Source organism: Oncorhynchus kisutch, unplaced genomic scaffold (genome assembly GCF_002021735.2).
Source record: "Oncorhynchus kisutch isolate 150728-3 unplaced genomic scaffold, Okis_V2 Okis03b-Okis08b_hom, whole genome shotgun sequence".
In the NCBI taxonomy this organism is placed as follows: domain Eukaryota; kingdom Metazoa; phylum Chordata; class Actinopteri; order Salmoniformes; family Salmonidae; genus Oncorhynchus; species Oncorhynchus kisutch.
Genome location: NW_022261980.1, coordinates 10,139,092 through 10,160,591, shown reverse-complemented (window position 1 = coordinate 10,160,591; position 21,500 = coordinate 10,139,092). Strand labels below are relative to the sequence as shown.

At 43.0% G+C, this 21,500-nt stretch overlaps 1 protein-coding gene across 2 annotated transcripts; it reads left to right on the top strand.

Moving 5' to 3' along the window:
- Nucleotides 1-246: 246 nt before the first annotated feature.
- LOC116359609 (excitatory amino acid transporter 2-like) lies at nt 247-21,469 on the top strand. 2 transcript variants are annotated; one of them, XM_031812538.1, is made up of 10 exons: nt 247-653; nt 3,624-3,763; nt 6,123-6,275; nt 10,848-11,207; nt 11,310-11,436; nt 11,673-11,906; nt 12,949-13,143; nt 14,232-14,366; nt 14,566-14,776; nt 16,416-21,469. In XM_031812538.1, exons 2-10 carry the CDS (start codon nt 3,634-3,636, stop codon nt 16,506-16,508), a joined length of 1,638 nt encoding a protein of 545 aa, XP_031668398.1. In that variant the 5' UTR covers nt 247-653; nt 3,624-3,633; the 3' UTR covers nt 16,509-21,469. The 2 variants fall into 2 exon arrangements, with proteins under 2 accessions (XP_031668398.1, XP_031668399.1); XM_031812539.1 differs by having other exon boundaries at nt 306-653; nt 16,253-17,845.
- The last annotated feature ends 31 nt before the right edge of the window (nt 21,470-21,500 follow it).

Sequence of the window (21,500 nt, the reverse complement as noted above, 5' to 3'; positions counted from 1 at the left end):
CTCAAACTTCCCTCTCCTCTTTGTTTACATCTGGGTTGGCTATAACACGCACATGTCTCTTCAATGCAACAGCCAAGTGTTCCTTTTCTTGAGCAGTTGGCTTGCAGGCCTGCTTTGATTGTTTGAGAATCTCGTGCGTCTTTATCCCGCCTCACATCCGAGGGAAAAGCATTACAGCGCATGCTTTAAGGACGGATTAGACAGGTAGAGAAGGAGAAAGAGGAGGGCACCAAGGATTTCACTTGCTGCTTACAATTAAGCAGAACGTGGAGCCCATAGTCCAGCCTGCAGGTTGGTCACTTCAGGTCTACACACATGCTTGGATGAGTCGACTTCAGTGACTGCGGATACCATTCTTAGTCTTCCATGGGCATTGCTGATTATTCATTGTATTTCGATTGGATGCTGAGACGGTGCTGCTGGCTTTCTTCTTGAGATCTACTCCTGCATAGCCTCCAGATTTCTACATTCCCTTATTTAAGGGGCAAAGGGGGGACCTTCATACGTTTGTGGATCTTCACTGAATCTCCAAGATGGATAGACCGTGAATTTCCCTTCCTTTCTTTGACTCTATCCTCGCAGCCCCATGGCTGACTGAGTAGTGACTCTTTAGTACGTCACCTTCCATTCCAAATTCCAGACAACAACTACAGGTAAGCTAAATGTAAAGGTTTTTAATTGAATATGAAAGGTTTGAAACATTTTCTTGAAGCGCTCCAGAATGTTTCTCTTCAAACCTTCTACATTCTACTTTTTCCGTCCTGTATTTATTATAGAGGCAGTTGCTGTCATGGATTTTTGAAGGTATGATTGAAAGTTTGCATCTCACAGTATGATGCATCAGTATTGTTGAGTAGAATTTCCTCATCACAGTATGATGCATCAGTATTGTTGAGTAGAATTTCCTCATCACAGTATGATGCATCAGTATTGTTGAGTAGAATTTCCTCATCACAGTATGATGCATCAGTATTGTTGAGTAGAATTTCCTCATCACAGTATGATGCATCAGTATTGTTGAGTAGAATTTCCTCATCACAGTATTATGCATCAGTATTGTTGAGTAGAATTTCCTCATCACAGTATTATGCAACAGTATTGTTGTTGTCCCCTGACGCAAAAAAGGGAAAATGCTCTGGCGTCGGTGACGTGTCTGATCATTCTTCATGTATTGTCATTTGACCTTTGGTAATCAGAGGTCATCCCTTTCTGGTGAGAGAGCTGAGACACTCTCCCCTTTGACCTCATCTGCACCAACCCAGCCAGGTGGCCTTGAGAACCATCCAGCTCAATGAGATGTACCCTATCTAATGAGACACATAATGACATTAGCAAATCGTATGTGCCCTGGATCCTGATTCAAGTGCTTCACAATTGCTACAGTCAGGCTTCAGTTGACTGTAGCGATATATTGTTTAGGCTTTGAAAAGCTTTTGGTACTAGTGCACCATAGAGCAGATAGGCAGTATGGATGACTCTTGGTGAGGGGGCCATTTCTTGCCAAAGAGCTGTGTGAATAATTGTGTTTTTTAAATATGTGATTTCATTTGTATGTATTGTGAATCTGTATTTCTGAATCTGTGAATCAAACAGTAATCCCTTGCTCAAGACGGTCTAATCGCAGCTTGGCACACCTTGACAGTTCCTGGGTCACCCCTGAGAGGTTATGTAACTAAACCACTGGTGTGCTTGACAGGCTAATTTTGTCGGCCTTAACAGGCTTATGTCCGGGCACTGTGTGTCAGACAGCCTCTGATTGATTTGCCAGTCACAACCTATTAACTGCCTCTCCGTCACGTCTTTGGTTCTGTGGATGTAAACAGTTTGCAATACAAGCAGTTACTACAAATTCACTCAATATGGTTTTAGAAACAGAAGGGAATTTCACTCAATATGGTTTTAGAAACAGAAGGGAATTTCACTCAATATGGTTTTAGAAACAGAAGGGAATTTCACTCAATATGGTTTTAGAAACAGAAGGGAATTTCACTCAATATGGTTTTAGAAACAGAAGGGAATTTCACTCAATATGGTCTTAGAAACAGAAGGGAATTTCACTCAATATGGTTTTAGAAACAGAAGGGAATTTCACTCAATATGGTTTTAGAAACAGAAGGGAATTTCGCTCAATATGGTTTTAGAAACAGAAGGGAATTTCACTCAATATGGTTTTAGAAACAGAAGGGAATTTCGCCAAACCTCCATTTTCCTCTCAATCCAAGAGATATTTTGCCAGTGAGTACAGAGCTGTTCATTTTTTCAGGACAGTGTAACAGTGTAGCAGGGGGACCCAGCAGAAGGGCTCCATCTCAGGAAATGGACGGTATTGACAGTGTGTGTTAGTGTAAATATGAAACAATACGGGACACGGTGACAACACACGGATGTTCCAGAATGGCGGAGGGGACAAAGTTACGCAACAGCACACAAGGTTATACACCCCAAGAGATGTGATTTAAATGATGCTAGGAGTAGGGACGGTCGAGGACCTTTAAGTTGAAGACTTTTAATAAGCCAGGCAACAACAAAGCTGGGAGACTTGTTGCTGTGGTGACGTGATGAGGCGATTAGGTAGAGAGATGGAGGGAGGAGTGTGAGGAGTGTGAGATGGGGGCATGACCTGAAAATGAAGACTTCCATCTCAGAGGAATAAGATTACGAAGAAGCTCCATTCACTGGAAAATCACTGCATCCTCAGACTGACCCAGATCAGAGGGCAGAGATAACAGACGTTAAGTTTAAGTCAGTTGCTGTCGACAGACACTGGACACACACACATACTGTACTAACACACAAGTCATGGTGGGCTCCTGAGTGGCGCAACAGTCTAAGGCACTGCGTCTCAGTGCAAGAGGCGTCACTACAGTCCCTGGTTTGAATCCAGGCTGCATCATATCCGGCCGTGAACCCTTTCACTAATACGAGGTGGAGTCCCATAGGGCGGTGCCCAATTGGCCCTGCATCGTCCGAGTTTGGCCGGGGTGGGCCGTCATTGTAAATAAGAAATTCTTCTTAACTGACTTGCCTAGTTAAGTAAAAAAATAAAATAAAAATAACTGGTGTGCTTTGAAACCTAAATATCAGGTATCAAGCCCCAAGGCACACTCTTAGAAAAGAAGGTGTCACACCTTGAATTGTCCCAATAGGTGAATCCTCTAAAAACAACTCTTTCTTGTGGAGCCTTTTCACTAATACGAGGGGCTACGTCAGTAGTATTCAAAGTCGGGGAAATGGGGTCACCCTCACAAATTAATACAACAAATAAGAGTACAGATAATTGTTTTTGCCAATATACAAATTATTTTGAAAAATATAATTAGAATGATTTACATACTCACATCTCCCATGTCTCTCTCTCTACCCACTCATTCAGTCTCCTCTCCCTCATACATCTTTGATCTTTGTGATAGTATGAATACATTATCATTCTGTTTGCCATCAGTTCCCGAGCCATTATTACAGATGGACAAGAAGCCACATCAAACTCTTATGGTGTGCTGCATCAGTGACCTTTACACTGGAGCAAATATGGTAATACCTGTCGACACAGCTAGGCATTATGGGTCAAGGAGGAGTAAATGAATAAACCTCCTATCTATCTCTCTCTCTCTCTCTCTCTCTAGTGCCAACACAATGCAGAGGCAAGTGGAGGTCAGAATGCATGAAAGCCATTTGGAGCCCATCGTGGAGCCTCCTCAGCCTATGTGTTGGGGAATATGCAGCAAAATCATGAATAACTTGGTCCTTTTCCTCACCATCCTTGGTAAGTTAACCTGTTGTATAGATGTTACTGTCTTGGTAAGTTAGCCTGTCCTATAGATGTTACTGTCTTGGAAAAGTTAGCCTGTCCTATAGATGTTACTGTCTTGGTAAGTTAACCTGTTGTATAGATGTTACTGTCTTTGTAAGTTAGCCTGTCCTATAGATGTGTCTGCTTGTTACTGTCTTGGTAAGTTAGCCTGTTGTATAGATGTTACTGTCTTGGTAAGTTAGCCTGTCCTATAGATGTGTCTGGTTGTTACTGTCTTGGTAAGTTAGTCTGTCCTATAGATGTGTCTGCTTGTTACTGTCTTGGTAAGTTAGCCTGTTGCATAGATGTTACTGTCTTGGTAAGTTAACCTGTCGTATAGATGTTACTGTCTTGGTAAGTTAGCCTGTTGTATAGATGTTACTGTCTTGGTAAGTTAGCCTGTTGCATAGATGTTACTGTCTTGGTAAGTCAGCCAGTCGTTTAGAGGTGACTGGTTGTTACTGTCTTGGTAAGTCAGCCAGTCGTTTAGAGGTGACTGGTTGTTACTGTCTTGGTAAGTTAGCCTGTCATATAGATGTTACTGTCTTGGTAAGTTAGCCTGTTGTTTAGAGGTGACTGGTTGTTACTGTCTTGGTAAGTTAGCCTGTTGTTTAGAGGTGACTGGTTGTTACTGTCTTGGTAAATTAGCCTGTCATATAGATGTTACTGTCTTGGTAAGTTAGCCTGTTGTATAGATGTTACTGTCTTGGTAAGTTAGCCTGTTGTATAGATGTTACTGTCTTGGTAAGTTAGCTTGTTGTATAGATGTTACTGTCTTGGTAAGTTAGCCTGTTGTTTAGATGTGTCTGGTTGTTACTGTCTTGGTAAGTTAGCCTGTTGTTTAGATGTGTCTGGTTGTTACTGTCTTGGTAAGTTAGCCTGTTGTTTAGATGTGTCTGGTTGTTACTGTCTTGGTAAGTTAACCTGTTGTTTAGATGTGTCTGGTTGTTACTGTCTTGGTAAGTTAGCCTGTTGTTTAGATGTGTCTGGTTGTTACTGTCTTGGTAAGTTAGCCTGTTGTTTAGATGTGTCTGGTTGTTACTGTCTTGGTAAGTTAGCCTGTTGTTTAGATGTGTCTGGTTGTTACTGTCTTGGTAAGTTAGCCTGTTGTTTAGATGTGTCTGGTTGTTACTGTCTTGGTAAGTTAGCCTGTTGTTTAGATGTGTCTGGTTGTTACTGTCTTGGTAAGTTAACCTGTTGTTTAGATGTGTCTGGTTGTTACTGTCTTGGTAAGTTAACCTGTTGTTTAGATGTGTCTGGTTGTTACTGTCTTGGTAAGTTAACCTGTTGTTTAGATGTGTCTGGTTGTTACTGTCTTGGTAAGTTAACCTGTTGTTTAGATGTGTCTGGTTGTTACTGTCTTGGTAAGTTAACCTGTTGTTTAGATGTGTCTGGTTGTTACTGTCTTGGTAAGTTAACCTGTTGTTTAGATGTGTCTGGTTGTTACTGTCTTGGTAAGTTAACCTGTTGTTTAGATGTGTCTGGTTGTTACTGTCTTGGTAAGTTAACCTGTTGTTTAGATGTGTCTGGTTGTTACTGTCTTGGTAAGTTAACCTGTTGTTTAGATGTGTCTGGTTGTTACTGTCTTGGTAAGTTAACCTGTTGTTTAGATGTGTCTGGTTGTTACTGTCTTGGTAAGTTAACCTGTTGTTTAGATGTGTCTGGTTGTTACTGTCTTGGTAAGTTAACCTGTTGTTTAGATGTGTCTGGTTGTTACTGTCTTGGTAAGTTAACCTGTTGTTTAGATGTGTCTGGTTGTTACTGTCTTGGTAAGTTAACCTGTTGTTTAGATGTGTATACTTTCAGTCAGTAGTTTTGAAACTAATGCTAATGAGCCAAAATGGGTTCCTGAAAATTGTGCGCAATTGTGTTCTATGTCATGTATTTTGAATGTTAAGTTACAAAAAGCACGTTTTATTTTGTATTTTTGTTTTTTTGCAACTCATATTTTATGTTACAAATTCAAATTCGTACAATATGTTACAAATTCAAATTCATACAATATGTTACAAATTAGTAAGTTCTTAAGATCCCCGATTGCATCTTTAACAATGAAAAGTGTGGGATTTGATATAATTTAGTTTTGATATAATTTAGTTTTTCTGCACTTAGTCACCTCCCATCCCTCACAGTGCATAAGGTTGCCTAAAACTTGTGGGTGAAAGTGTAGCGAGAGTCGAGGTAGAGCTTGTTGTGTTCAGGGTATAAACACTAGCTGATGTGTATGAATACAAATAGCCCAGTGTGTGTAAACGGTGGTTCTAAATCATGCAACAGAAAACCAATGAGAGATCCAGTTGATATGACTGTGGGTTCTCTCTCTGTGTTCTAGGTGTGATCACAGGCTCTGTTTCGGGAATACTACTGCGTCCCATGTCGCCGCTCCCCCCTGATGTGGTCATGATCATCTCGTTCCCAGGAGACATCCTGATGAGGATGCTGAAGATGCTCATCCTGCCCCTGATCATCTCCAGTCTCATCACAGGTGGGAGACCAGAACCCTGCCATCATATGTATTTATCATGGATCCCCATTAGTTCCTGCCAAGGCAGCAGCTACTCTTCCTGGGGTTTATTATAGATCCCCATTAGTTCCTGCCAAGGCAGCAGCTACTCTTCCTGGTGTTTATTATGGCTCCCCATTAGTTCCTGACAAGGCAGCAGCTACTCTTCCTGGTGTTTATTATGGTTCCCCATTAGTTCCTGCCAAAGCAGCAGCTACTCTTCCTGGGGTTTATTATAGATCCCCATTAGTTTCTGCCAAGGCAGCAGCTACTCTTCCTGGGGTTTATTATAGATCCCCATTAGTTCCTGCCAAGGCTGCAGCTACTCTTCCTGGGGTTTATTATAGATCCCCATTAGTTCCTGCCAAGGCAGCAGCTACTCTTCCTGGGGTTTATTATAGATCCCCATTAGTTCCTGCCAAGGCAGCAGCTACTCTTCCTGGTGTTTATTATGGTTCCCCATTAGTTCCTGCCAAGGCAGCAGCTACTCTTCCTGCGGCTTATTATGGATCCCCATTAGTTCCTGCCAAGGCAGCAGCTACTCTTCCTGGTGTTTATTATGGTTCCCCATTAGTTCCTGCCAAGGCAGCAGCTACTCTTCCTGCGGCTTATTATGGATCCCCATTAGTTCCTGCCAAGGCAGCAGCTACTCTTCCTGGGGGTTATTATAGATCCCCATTCGTTCCTGCCAAGGCAGCAGCTACTCTTCCTGGGGTTTATTATGGATCCCCATTAGTTCCTGCCAAGGCTGCAGCTACTCTTCCTGGGGTTTATTATGGATCCCCATTAGTTCCTGCCAAGGCAGCAGCTACTCTTCCTGGGGTTTATTATAGATCCCTATTAGTTCCTGCCAAGGCAGCTACTCTTCCTGGTGTTTGTTATAGATCCCCATTAGTTCCTGCCAAGGCAGCAGCTACTCTTCCTGGGGTTTATTATAGATCCCCATTAGTTCCTGCCAAGGCAGCAGCTACTCTTCCTGGGGTTTATTATAGATCCCCATTAGTTCCTGCCAAGGCAGCTACTCTTCCTGGAGTTTGTTATAGATCCCCATTAGTTCCTGCCAAGGCAGCAGCTACTCTTCCTGGGGTTTATTATAGATCCCCATTAGTTCCTGCCAAGGCAGCAGCTACTCTTCCTGGGGTTTATTATAGATCCCCATTAGTTCCTGCCAAGGCTGCAGCTACTCTTCCTGGGGTTTATTATAGATCCCCATTAGTTCCTACCAAGGCAGCAGCTACTATTCCTGGTGTTTATTATGGATCCCCATTAGTTCCTGCCAAGGAAACAGCTACTCTTCCTGGGGTTTATTATGGATCCCCATTAGTTACTGCCAAGGCAACTGCTACTCTTCCTGGGGTTTATTATAGATCCCCATTAGTTCCTGCCAAGGCAGCAGCTACTCTTCCTGGGGGATATTACGGATCCCCATTAGTTCCTGCCAAGGCAGTAGCTACTCTTCCTGGGGTTTATTATGGATTCCCATTAGTTCCTGCCAAGGCAGCAGCTACTCTTCCTGGGGTTTATTATAGATCCCCATTAGTTCCTGCCAAGGCAGCTACTCTTCCTGGGGTTTATTATAGATCCCCATTAGTTCCTGCCAAGGCAGCAGCTACTCTTCCTGGGGTTTATTATAGATCCCCATTAGTTCCTGCCAAGGCAGCAGCTACTCTTCCTGGGGTTTATTATAGATCCCCATTAGTTCCTGCCAAGGCTGCAGCTACTCTTCCTGGGGTTTATTATAGATCCCCATTAGTTCCTACCAAGGCAGCAGCTACTCTTCCTGGTGTTTATTATGGATCCCCATTAGTTCCTGCCAAGGCAACAGCTACTCTTCCTGGGGTTTATTATGGATCCCCATTAGTTCCTGCCAAGGCAACAGCTACTCTTCCTGGGGTTTATTATAGATCCCCATTAGTTCCTGCCAAGGCAGCAGCTACTCTTCCTGGTGTTTATTTTGCATCCCCATTAGTTCCTGCCAAGGCAGCAGCTACTCTTCCTGGTGTTTATTATGGATCCCCATTAGTTCCTGCCAAGGCAGCAGCTATTCTTCCTGGGGTTTATTATAGATCCCCATTAGTTCCTGCCAAGGCAGCAGCTACTATTCCTGGGGTTTATTATAGATCCCCATTAGTTCCTGCCAAGGCAGCAGCTACTCTTCCTGGTGTTTATTATGGATCCCCATTAGTTCCTGCCAAGGCAACAACTATTCTTCCTGGTGTTTATTATGGATCCCCATTAGTTCCTGCCAAGGCAACAACTATTCTTCCTGGGGTTTATTATAGATCCCCATTAGTTCCTGCCAAGGCAGCAGCTACTCTTCCTGGTGTTTATTATGGATCCCCATTAGTTCCTGCCAAGGCAGCAGCTACTCTTCCTGGGGTTTATTATAGATCCCCATTAGTTCCTGCCAAGGCAGCAGCTACTCTTCCAGGTGTTTATTATGTATCCCCATTAGATCCTGCCAAGGCAGCAGCTACTCTTCCTGTGGTTTATTATAGATCCCCATTAGTTCCTGCCAAGGCAGCAGCTACTCTTCCTGGGGTTTATTATAGATCCCCATTAGTTCCTGCCAAGGCTGCAGCTACTCTTCCTGGGGTTTATTATAGATCCCCATTAGTTCCTGCCAAGGCAGCAGCTACTCTTCCTGGTGTTTATTATGGATCCCCATTAGTTCCTGCCAAGGCAGCAGCTACTCTTCCTGTGGTTTATTATAGATCCCCATTAGTTCCTGCCAAGGCAGCAGCTACTCTTCCTGGTGTTTATTATGGATCCCCATTAGTTCCTGCCAAGGCAGCAGCTACTCTTCCTGGGGTTTATTATAGATCCCCATTAGTTCCTGCCAAGGCAGCAGCTACTCTTCCAGGTGTTTATTATGTATCCCCATTAGTTCCTGCCAAGGCAGCAGCTACTCTTCCTGGGGTTTATTATAGATCCCCATTAGTTCCTGCCAAGGCAGCAGCTACTCTTCCTGGGGTTTATTATAGATCCCCATTAGTTCCTGCCATGGCTGCAGCTACTCTTCCTGGGGTTTATTATAGATCCCCATTAGTTCCTACCAAGGCAGCAGCTACTCTTCCTGGTGTTTATTATAGATCCCCATTAGTTCCTGCCAAGGCAGCAGCTACTCTTCCAGGTGTTTATTATGTATCCCCATTAGTTCCTGCCAAGGCAGCAGCTACTCTTCCTGGGGTTTATTATAGATCCCCATTAGTTCCTGCCAAGGCAGCAGCTACTCTTCCTGGGGTTTATTATAGATCCCCATTAGTTCCTGCCAAGGCAGCAGCTACTCTTCCTGGGGTTTATTATAGATCCCCATTAGTTCCTGCCAAGGCTGCAGCTACTCTTCCTGGGGTTTATTATGGATCCCCATTAGTTCCTGCCAAGGCAACAGCTACTCTTCCTGGGGTTTATTATAGATCCCCATTAGTTCCTGCCAAGGCAGCAGCTACTCTTCCTGGTGTTTATTTTGCATCCCCATTAGTTCCTGCCAAGGCAGCAGCTACTCTTCCTGGTGTTTATTATGGATCCCCATTAGTTCCTGCCAAGGCAGCAGCTATTCTTCCTGGGGTTTATTATAGATCCCCATTAGTTCCTGCCAAGGCAGCAGCTACTCTTCCTGGGGTTTATTATAGATCCCCATTAGTTCCTGCCAATGCAGCAGCTACTCTTCCTGGTGTTTATTATGGATCCCCATTAGTTCCTGCCAAGGCAACAACTATTCTTCCTGGGGTTTATTATAGATCCCCATTAGTTCCTGCCAAGGCAGCAGCTACTCTTCCTGGTGTTTATTATTTATCCCCATTAGTTCCTGCCAAGGCAGCAGCTACTCTTCCTGGGGTTTATTATAGATCCCCATTAGTTCCTGCCAAGGCAGCAGCTACTCTTCCAGGTGTTTATTATGTATCCCCATTAGTTCCTGCCAAGGCAGCAGCTACTCTTCCTGGGGTATTATCGATCCCCATTAGTTCCTGCCAAAGCTGCAGGTACTCTTCCTGGTGTCATATTATGGATCCCCATTAGTTCCTGCCAAGGCAGCAGCTACTCTTCCTGGTGTTTATTATGGATCCCCATTGGTTCCTGCCAAGGCAGCAGCTACTCTTCCTGGTGTTTATTATGGATCCCCATTAGTTACATTATTACACCACTACATATCTTCAATACAAAATGTATAATATCACCATACAACAATATGACAATGTACTACAGTATACCTGTGTGTAGAGTGCGTTTGCTAGCGTTTGTCTGTACTAGCACTAGAGGCATTGTACGTTGGAGTGTTATTATAGCATTATCCACAGGATGTTAGTGGCACCTTAATCAGGGAGGACAGGCTCGTGGTAATGACTGGAGCGGAATCAGTGGAATGGTATCAAACACATCAAACACCTGTTTGGTGCCGTTCCATTTCCTCTGTTCCATGACATTATTATGAGCTTTCCTCCCCTCAGCAGCCGCCACTGCATTTATCACTAGAGTATCTGGAATGCATATCTTCTGTAGTTTACGTAACCGGTTGTTGAACTGCGGGCCTCTCTCACCTCTCTCCCACTCCAGGACTGGCAGGGTTGGATGCCAAGTCCAGTGGCCGCCTGGGCACCCGAGCCATGGTGTACTACATGTCCACCACAGTCATCGCTGCCGCTCTGGGTGTCATTCTGGTGCTGCTCATTCACCCAGGTAACCCCAAGCTGAAGTCTAACCTCGGGCCTGGCAAGAAGAACGATGACGTCTCCAGTCTGGACGCCTTCTTCGATCTAATTCGAAACCTTTTCCCAGAAAACCTGGTTCAGGCCTGCTTCCAGCAGATCCAGACAGTCACCACAAAAGTCCCCGTACCTACCAACAGGACCAGGGGTCCACCACAGTTTACCATCAAAAGGGCTCTTCAGTACAAGAGTGGGATGAATGTGCTAGGTTGGTACACTTATAGAAAACATGCTCTTAACTGGAATGAATGATTGTCTTAGCAGTCCAAATAATTGATTTGACACTTTTTGCCTCCTTTTGAAACTGTAGGTTTGATCGGTTTCTTTGTGGCTTTCGGGATAATCATGGGGAAGATGGGAGAAAAGGCCAAGCTCATGCTGGAGTTTTTTAACGTTCTCAACGAGATCGTCATGAGGATTGTTGGCATGATTATGTGGTAAGTCTTTTCCTCTCTAGAGTTATATACCTCTACCCCCCCCCCCTCCTCTAAAACAACAGGCATTCTAGGAAGTCCACTCTAGTCACTGTGGCCAAAGGAGAAAAGTGTTATTTATTACAGGAAATTAGCCCCCAGTGTACATGGTTGCCCCAATATTCCCAATTACATACCACTATTGACCTTTCATTAGTTTTACCAAACTGCAAAACTAATCTCACCAAGGTCTCTCCCAGGTATTCCCCTTTCGGTATCGCCTGTCTCATCTGTGGGAAGATCATCTCAATCGATGATCTGGAAATGGTTGCCAGGCAACTGGGAATGTACATGGTGACCGTGATCGTGGGCCTTGTCATCCACGGTGCCATATTTCTACCGCTAATATACTTAGTCATCGTGAAGAAAAACCCCTATGTCTTCTTCATGGGAATCTTCCAGGCCTGGGTCACCGCTATTGGGACAGCATCTAGGTACAAGATCCAAACCCATTCTCTAACCTATTCTCTAACCTATTCTCTAACCTATTCTCTAACCTATTCTCTAACCTATTCTCTAACCTATTCTCTAACCTATTCTATAACCTATTCTCTAACCTATTCTCTAACCTATTATCTAACCTATTCTCTAACCTATTCTCTAACCTATTCTCTAACCTATTCTCTAACCTATTCTCTAACCTATTCTCTAACCCATTCTCTAACCTATTCTCTAACCTATTCTCTAACCTATTCTCTAACCTATTCTCTAACCTATTCTCTAACCTATTCTCTAACCCATTCTCTAACCTATTCTCTAACCTATTCTCTAACCTATTCTCTAACCTATTCTCTAACCTATTCTCTAACCTATTCTCTAACCTATTCTCTAACCTATACACTAACCTATTCACTTCTTCTCTGTCACCCTCCCTTTTCCCTCTGTCAAACGTATTATTGCTCAGAACCCATTCTAGAACCCATTCTAGAACCCATTCTGCTTGTTTACGATAAGACAGACAAAACAAGATGCCTTGACCTTGCTTGTTTTGTCTCCACTCTACAGATAAACTAAAAACAAGAGTAATGTTATTCGTGGTGCACACAGCGCAAAGTTGCTTTCAAAGATTAAAAACCTCAGATTAGTTTAGGATAAATAGTTCATTTATATTAAGGACTCTGCATTACCCAACCTATTTGATAGATTGTATGACAGAGTAGGTTTTGAGCCACAGCCGAAGCTCACACTGAGATGATAACAGCAACAGAGATGTGGTTCATGTCCTAGAGGGGTGTCCACATTTCACGGGTGTCTGATACCTTCATGCATGACACCAGATTTGTAGAGCTTAGCTACCACAATGTAGTTAGACTCTTGTCGACTAATCTTACTGCTTAAAGTAAGACCCTTTAAAAGTCACCCTTTGAGAGAACATAATGCTCAATGCATAATATAGATATTATGTCAATTCAGTGTTTAATACCATTCCAAGTCTTGTGATATGTATTAAGTACAAGTTCTGTACCCGTCTCTCAGTGCTGGTACCCTGCCAGTCACATTCCGCTGTCTGGAGGAGAACTTGGGCATCGATAAGCGAGTGACACGATTCGTGCTCCCCGTGGGCGCCACTATCAACATGGACGGCACTGCGCTTTACGAGGCCGTGGCAGCCATCTTCATCGCCCAGATGAATAACATCGACCTCGACTACGGCCAGATCGTCACTGTCAGGTAGGACACTTCTAATCCTACATGACTAGGGCCCTGTGTTTCGGACTATCATGTCACATGACCTAGGATTTAATCTTTATTTTAAGCCTTTTCCAGACACTAGATTTACACCAAAAATAAAAGCAATTATCTGAGCATGGTGCTGGAACATGGTGCTGGAGGACGGTGCTGGAGCACAGTGCTGGAGATTGGTGCTGGAAGATGGTGCTGGAGCACAGTGCTGGAGATTGGTGCTGGAGGATGGTGCTGGAGCACAGTGCTGGAGATTGGTGCTGGAGAATGGTGCTGGAGCACAGTGCTGGAGATTGGTGCTGGAGAATGGTGCTGGAGCACAGTGCTGGAGATTGGTGCTGGAGAATGGTGCTGGCCCATCTAACATAATAAGAAAAGGGACCGTTTGTTGAAAACCCTTTAAATAAAGGTTCAAATTCAGGTCATGTGACATGATTGTTCAAAACAAGGTGCCCTATATATGATCTATTGACCTTGACAAAAAACATGTCTTCATGTACCTACAATATAAGGTTGAAATTAATGTATGTGTAATTAACTGAGGTCTCTCATCCTGACTGTAGCCTGAAAGCAACCTTGGCCAGTGTGTAATTAACTGAGATCTCTCATCCTGACTGTAGCCTGACAACAACCTTGGCCAGTGTGTAATTAACTGAGGTCTCTCATCCTGACTGTAGCCTGACAGCAACCTTGGCCAGTGTGTAATTAACTGAGATCTCTCATCCTGATTGTAGCCTGACAGCAACCTTGGCCAGTGTGTAATTAACTGAGATCTCTCATCCTGACTGTAGCCTGACAGCAACCTTGGCCAGTGTGTAATTGACTGAGATCTCTCATCCTGACTGTAGCCTGACAGCAACCTTGGCCAGTGTGTAATTGACTGAGATCTCGCATCCTGACTGTAGCCTGACAGCAACCGTGGCCAGTGTGTAATTGACTGAGATCTCTCATCCTGACTGTAGCCTGACAGCAACCTTGGCCAGTGTGTAATTGACTGAGATCTCTCATCCTGACTGTAGCCTGACAGCAACCTTGGCCAGTGTGTAATTGACTGAGATCTCTCATCCTGACTGTAGCCTGACAGCAACCTTGGCCAGTGTGGGAGCGGCCAGTATCCCCAGTGCTGGATTGGTGACCATGCTACTGATCCTAACAGCCGTTGGGTTACCCACCCAAGACATCAGTCTATTGGTGGCTGTTGACTGGCTGCTGTGAGTACTCAATCTTGCACTTGTACCTGCATTCACACGTACAGAGAATGTTTCCACACACACACAATATCTTCTTGTTACCTCAGGATAAAACTCTGGTCTTCCTCAAAATATTGTCCTCAGCTTTGTTCCCCCGAGAGATTACCTTCTGCACTTGTCTGTCTCTGTGTCTGCCTCCCCACCCTAAAAAAAACTACAGGGATCGGTTCCGAACCTCCGTCAACGTGGTTGGGGACTCCTACGGGGCCGGTATCGTTTACCACCTGTCCAAAGACGAGCTCGATGCGTTTGACGCCGCGCAAAAAGTTGATGAATTTGAGTTGACAAAATCCCAATCGTTCTTCGAGAACAACACCAACCAGTGTGTTTACGCTGCAGCCCACAGCACAGTCATGATAGATGATTGCAAGGTACATTTCATCTTTAAGGATATAGAGACGTGCATGTAGACTTCCCCTGTAACGGCTGCCTTTCCTTCTCTTGTCATTTGGTATGTCGACATACATTGATGTCACCTTATACAATTATTTTGGAGAAAACAATATTACAAGGTGGAGAAACTAAATAAATATGCTCATATATTTATTTACTCACTCACTAACTATATGGAAAAGCAGTTTTTGTGATACCTGTGTACTTTTGCTCGACAGTTTACTATCATTCTGATGTTATGTTTTTGACACGATTTTTCTTTTGAAAACATTTTTCCGCACTTGACTTTTCTTCCTATGTCTTGTATTAATCTGTGACATGAGTGGGATTATTTTTCTTAATTGGACATGTATTTGTGGCAGCCCTGCTTACATGATTCGATTCAGTTTTACGGCCAATTTTTAAATCAACATTGTATGGCTAGTGGTACACATGAAGACTGCTATTTCATCATGTTTATCCAAAACAGTGGCAGACATATTATGGACCTGTCAAAAATCCTTCTTTCTACTGTAGCTAGCTATGTTTTAGACCAAAAACTCAAAGAAAAGTCCATGCTCTTATTTTCAGAGCATTTTACTGATCCATTTGTCATGGATCATTGTTCTATTGCTTTGCTTGCATGGGACAATTACTAATCACTGTTTTATACTGTCATTTAGTTGTTTTCTTATTCAACATTATTGTCCCGGTAATTCTGTTGGGCAGAGAATCCATAAAATACATGGCCAAGATAGAAAACGAAACTGACTCATCAATGTTTTACATTCTCCTGTCAGTGAGAAAACACATTTCAATCCATCTTCTGTATCTGCTGTCGCTTCAGTATTCAGAGAGGATTCAATCTATCTTCTGTATCTGCTGTCGCTTCAGTATTCAGAGAGGATTCAATCTATCTTCTGTATCTGCTGTCGCTTCAGTGTTCAACGAGGATTCAATCTATCTTTCGTATCTGCTGTCGCTTCAGTATGCAGAGAGGATTCAATCTATCTTTCTGTATCTGCTGTCGCTTCAGTATTCAGAGAGAATTCAATCTATCTTCTGTATCTGCTGTCGCTTCAGTATTCAGAGAGGATTCAATCTATCTTCTGTATCTGCTGTCGCTTCAGTATTCAACGAGGATTCAATCTATCTTCTGTATCTGCTGTCGCTTCAGTATTCAGAGAGGATTCAATCTATCTTCTGTATCTGCTGTCGCTTCAGTATTCAAAGAGGATTCAATCTATCTTCTGTATCTGCTGTCGCTTCAGTATTCAGAGAGGATTCAATCTATCTTCTGTATCAGCTGTCGCTTCAGTATTCAGAGAGGATTCAATCTATCTTCTGTATCTGCTGTCGCTTCAGTATTCAGAGAGGATTCAATCTATCTTCTGTATCTGCTGTCGCTTCAGTACTCAGAGAATATTCTTTCTTTTCTTTTCTTTCTATTGGGACCAAATTTGCGGGAATCCCAGTAAATTCAACCAATTCAACCAAAATTCAACCGACCAGCCAAATTCAACCAAAAGGATGGCCTGCAAGTATTACCCCCTTGGTTTCTCTGCTCAAACCCTTTGACAGCTTCAATATGACTGTGCCTTGGTCTTACAGTTAGATGTCCCTGGTAATTGCTTGCAGGTATCCATGGGCAATGGAAACGGCCACCCCAACGGCCACCCCAACACTGCAGATTTCTCTCTTGTTGAGGAGGAACCATGGAAACGAGAGTAAAGCAGCACCCTGCTCCGACCTCATCCTGACTTCCACAAGCTTCCCTTCCTGACCAAAATAAAGAACGTAACCACACTTAGCCCTGTAATCACAAGCTTTGGTGCATCAGTCTTACTTCCTGTGGTCTGACTATGGTCAGTTCATTGACTATGGGATGAAGCTCCCCTCCCACAAAGACAATGTAGGTACGCATCCACTTGTACCTATCTTAAACAATTAGATTAGGACTTCCAAATGACATTGCTTAAGCTGTGCTGGTGATTTTTAAGGCATTGTTTAGTATAATGGACCCATTCAGGTGGTTGTATTCTGAACCTTACTCGACAGTGCATGTTCTCTGATATACGCAATGCCGCACTTTTGTTGCTGCTCAACCTTTTGGGGGAAAAGCAATCCTTCTGTCTGTTTTATGTATAAAAATGTAGGGATTTTGTTAGCGCCAGAGGCAGTTCAGCGAACGTGTGCTTATGGGATGTGGCCTTGCCAGTTGTATACAAGGACCAGTTGAGGAGTGTTATGATGAGAAGCCCCTCCATGGAGAACCCTCCTGTCAGTCACTACTATTCCTATTCCTGACCCTGCACAACCTTATAACAATATGTTCCAGAAACGCTTGATGTTCCAGGGGTTGCTAGATATTCAGTGGTGGTCGATTCACTTTTCTTTGGTTTCCAGAGTGGCTTTGACGCTTTCTAAACCTGCTGCCTTCTAATAGCACTAAGAATTAAATAACTTAAAGAGCCTTGGTAATGCACATTTTCTTAAAGATATAAAAATGGCAAAAACGTCAAGGCAAACACTGAACTATCTCAAAAAGCCCTTGACTTTACTACTGCCTCTTGTTGCAGTCAACCAATAGCAGCAAACAGGTTCTGAAATCGTTAACGTAACAACATCCCGCAGCAAAGGGAAGCAGAATGTTGACCATGTGGCTCCCCCTAGTGACAGAATAAAAACAAGTGTTGGGTGTGTTGAAGGAGCTACAATACCTTTGACTTAGAGGATTAAACTCTGGCATCGGCACACATGATCAGCCTCTAAGCACTGGAGCTTACCTCTGGACTTAACATCACTAAATGCCTCCAAATGTGGCTGCTGCGTATTTATAGACAGCCAAAGACGCAAGGTGCATATGGACAGCATTAACAAGACATGTGCAGAGGCAGGAAGAGAATTTAATGTGTTCCCTCCCCTGGCTGTAAGAGGACAAACACACCAACAATCAATATATTCTATATGTTTTTGTGTGTCTGTATATAACGTATACGTGCATTCGAGTGTGTGTGAATGTGTGTGTCAAAGAAAGAGTGAAAAAGAGAGAGAACAAAAGACAGAATAAGAGATGGTAGAGAGAGAGTAAGAGATGGTGGAGAGAGAGTAAGAGATGTCAGGTAGAGAGAGAGTAAGATATGGTAGAGAGTGAGTAGGAGATGGTAGAGAGAGAGAGAGTAAGAGAGAGTAAGAGATGGTAGAGAGAGAGAGTAAGAGATGGTAGAGAGAGAGTAGATGGTAGAGAGAGAGAAGGAGATTGTAGAGAGAATAAGAGATGGTAGAGAGAGTAAGAGATGGTAGAGAGAGAGAGTAAGAGTTGGCAGAGAGAGAGTAAGAGATGGTAGAGAGAGAGAGAGAGTAAGAGATGGTAGAGAGAGAGTAAGAGATGATAGAGAGTAAGAGATGATAGAGAGAGAGTAAGAGATGGTAGAGAGAGTAAGAGATGGTAGAGAGAGAGAGTAAGAGATGGTAGAGAGAGTAAGAGATGGTAGAGAGAGTAAGAGATGGTAGAGAGAGGGAGTAAGAGATGGTAGAGAGATGGTAGAGGGAGAGTAGGAGATGGTAGAGAGAGGGAGTAAGAGATGGTAGAGAGAGGGAGTAAGAGATGGTAGAGAGATGGTAGAGGGAGAGTAGGAGATGGTAGAGAGATGGTAGAGAGATGGTAGAGAGAGGGAGTAGGAGATGGTAGAGAGGGAGTAGGAGATGGTAGAGAGAGGGAGTAAGAGATGGTAGAGAGATGGTAGAGGGAGAGTAGGAGACGGTAGAGAGAGGGAGTAAGAGATGGTAGAGAGATGGTAGAGGGAGAGTAGGAGATGGTAGAGGGAATATAGGCTTGTAAGCCGGTCGGCCCTGAAAGTCAGTGCTTTGTGTGTTTGTATTTCTATGCTAAACGACAACCTTGCCTTGTCAACCACAATCTGTTCAGTCAGTCAGCATGATGATTACGACAATGTTAATTACAGTCAAATAATCCATATCAACAGAAAATTTGCCCTTCAATTTGGATTTGAAAAGTTCAGCTCCATCTCCAGCATGCTCATTTGTGACTCTGAAAGAAAGGAAGGCCGGTCCTCCCTTTACTTCCTCTAATGTATGTCGTTTCAACATGATAAATACAAAGACTGAAAAAGTAGCTTGCAATTACAGATAGGACTATTTGGAGCTCGGTGTGTGTGTGTCCAGCACTGCACTGTACAAACCTCTGTACCTGGACCAGTAAGGTTATATAACAAGAAGACCATAACCTAGCAGTGGATGCTGGGTAGAATCTCAATAGGGAACTGATCTTTACAGCAGTACTGGGTCTCAGAAACACTCTGAGGACGGAACCTGTTGAAGAGCAGCGTTATCTTACATCTCCATGTTCAAAGTGCCTCCTTGCACTTTGTGGATATAACATATACTAGATCCAGGTAGATATTTAGGTGAAACGTTTTGTAGTGAATCCTAAACAAATATGATCTCCCAGAGGGTTCTGCTCAGGGTTTCTATAACGATAGGAAAACCATATGCAAATGTAGAACTACGTTGTTTGTCCTTTTATTTTTGGGTAGTAGTCTACTAGTCTCACAGAGATATTAACTTTCCAATGTTAGGTTCTTATTTTTCAGAGTAAATAACCCACGGACACTAGAGAAGCTTTAACCAAGTTGAATTCTTCCCAAAGGTTCTGTACAGCTGTAATCAGACAACCCAACATTTGTCCCATCCAGATATTTATATCCCACTTAAGACACTCCCTCTCTCCAATCCTTACAGTATATGCCCAACAGGAAGAAGGTAACCAGATAAGAAACCCTGATTACTGACCTCAACCCCTCCTTCACCTAATCCACAGATGTCCATCTGTCTTCCCTGTATCAAACACTTCACCCTCCTCTCCTCCATCAAACACATTCCACAGAGAACCCTTAACTTTCTCCTTCTGTCTGTTCACAGAGAACCCTTAACTTTCTCCTTCTGTCTGTCCACAGAGAACCCTTAACTTTCTCCTTCTGTCTGTCCACAGAGAACCCTTAACTTTCTCCTTCTGTCTGTCCACAGAGAACCCTTAACTTTCTCCTTCTGTCTGTCCACAGAGAACCCTTAACTTTCTCCTTCTGTCTGTCCACAGAGAACCCTTAACTTTCTCCTTCTGTCTGTCCACAGCGAACCCTTAACTTTCTCCTTCTGTCTGTCCACAGAGAACCCTTAACTTTCTCCGTTGATTCTATGCTTCTTCTCTATCATGTATCTAATATCTCAATGTTCAACATGTTGAATCCAACACCAATATACATATGGAATCGTTTGGTCTTTTCAGGGAGACAGATGTAGTTAATACTCTTAATGCAGACACAGAATGATCCAGAAAATGGGCTGAAAAGAGAGGAACAATAAGAGAAAGAAGTGCTGTATTTTCCACCAATATGGACTGGGTGGTGTTATTTTAGTGTTTGTTTTACAGTATCGTTGTTACTTTTGTTGTTAGGTTGACAAGATAAGAGGGAAAAGTCCAATTAAAGGTGTAGCTTTCTCAGAGTGGCATCAAGACGACAGGGGCAGGCATCAACAGAGCTTTGGTGCTGGCAGCTACTGTATGTATGTACGTTAGCTGAATATCAGGTTCAGGCAACATTTTTTCAGGCAACCTATGCACCTATGCAAAATGCTCTTGAGTCTTGTCCAGACATAGCTGAACACTGTTAAACATCAGTGCTTCATAAATTCACTTTAAATGTTTTCTTTCTCAGTTTGGCTTTTTCCTCTTTTTATTTTTCTATGAATACCTGTTGAAATGTACATTTAGACCTTCTTCTGCTGTCTATTTTCTATCCTGGATTTTGATTCAATGCACATATGTGTCCAAGAACGTGTTGGAACATTCTTCCTCATTGTTGTGTAATCTGTCTGATGTTGACTGTGTGAATGTGTGATTCTAGAATCTGTCTGATGTTGACTGTGTGAATGTGTGGTTCTAGAATCTGTCTGATGTTGACTGTGTGAATGTGTGGTTCTAGAATCTGTCTGATGTTGACTGTGTGAATATGTGGTTCTAGAATCTGTCTGATGTTGACTGTGTGAATGTGTGATTCTAGAATCTGTCTGATGTTGACTGTGTGAATGTGTGGTTCTAGAATCTGTCTGATGTTGACTGTGTGAATGTGTGATTCTAGAATCTGTCTGATGTTGACTGTGTGAATGTGTGGTTCTAGAATCTGTCTGATGTTGACTGTGTGAATGTGTGGTTCTAGAATCTGTCTGATGTTGACTGTGTGAATGTGTGATTCTAGAATCTGTCTGATGTTGACTGTGCGTATGTGTGGTTCAAGAATCTGTCTGATGTTGACTGTGTGAATGTGTGATTCTAGAATCTGTCTGATGTTGACTGTGTGAATGTGTGGTTCTAGAATCTGTCTGATGTTGACTGTGTGAATGTGTGGTTCTAGAATCTGTCTGATGTTGACTGTGTGAATGTGTGATTCTAGAATCTGTCTGATGTTGACTGTGCGTATGTGTGGTTCAAGAATCTGTCTGATGTTGACTGTGTGTGAGTGAACTAAAGAAAGTATGAATTTAATTTGTCTAAAACGTAAAAATATCATTTTCTCTGTCAGACAAATGGACTAAAAGTGTGGTAAAGTGTTTTACTACTTCTTGTGTACATATAATTATGGAAACCAATAAATGTTGAAATGAAAAATGAAAAACGGATTGTTTCTTTCATGACATATGGTCCCA

What these genes read in the sequence shown, in the direction of transcription:
- LOC116359609 (XM_031812538.1), top strand. Translation starts at nt 3,634, where the DNA reads ATGCAGAGGCAAGTGGAGGTCAGAATGCATGAAAGCCATTTGGAGCCC. An exon ending in ATTGTTGGCATGATTATGTG is followed by an intron (nt 11,437 to 11,672) that starts GTAAGTCTTTTC and finishes GGTCTCTCCCAG; the next exon opens with GTATTCCCCTTTCGGTATCG. An exon ending in GCTATTGGGACAGCATCTAG is followed by an intron (nt 11,907 to 12,948) that starts GTACAAGATCCA and finishes CCCGTCTCTCAG; the next exon opens with TGCTGGTACCCTGCCAGTCA.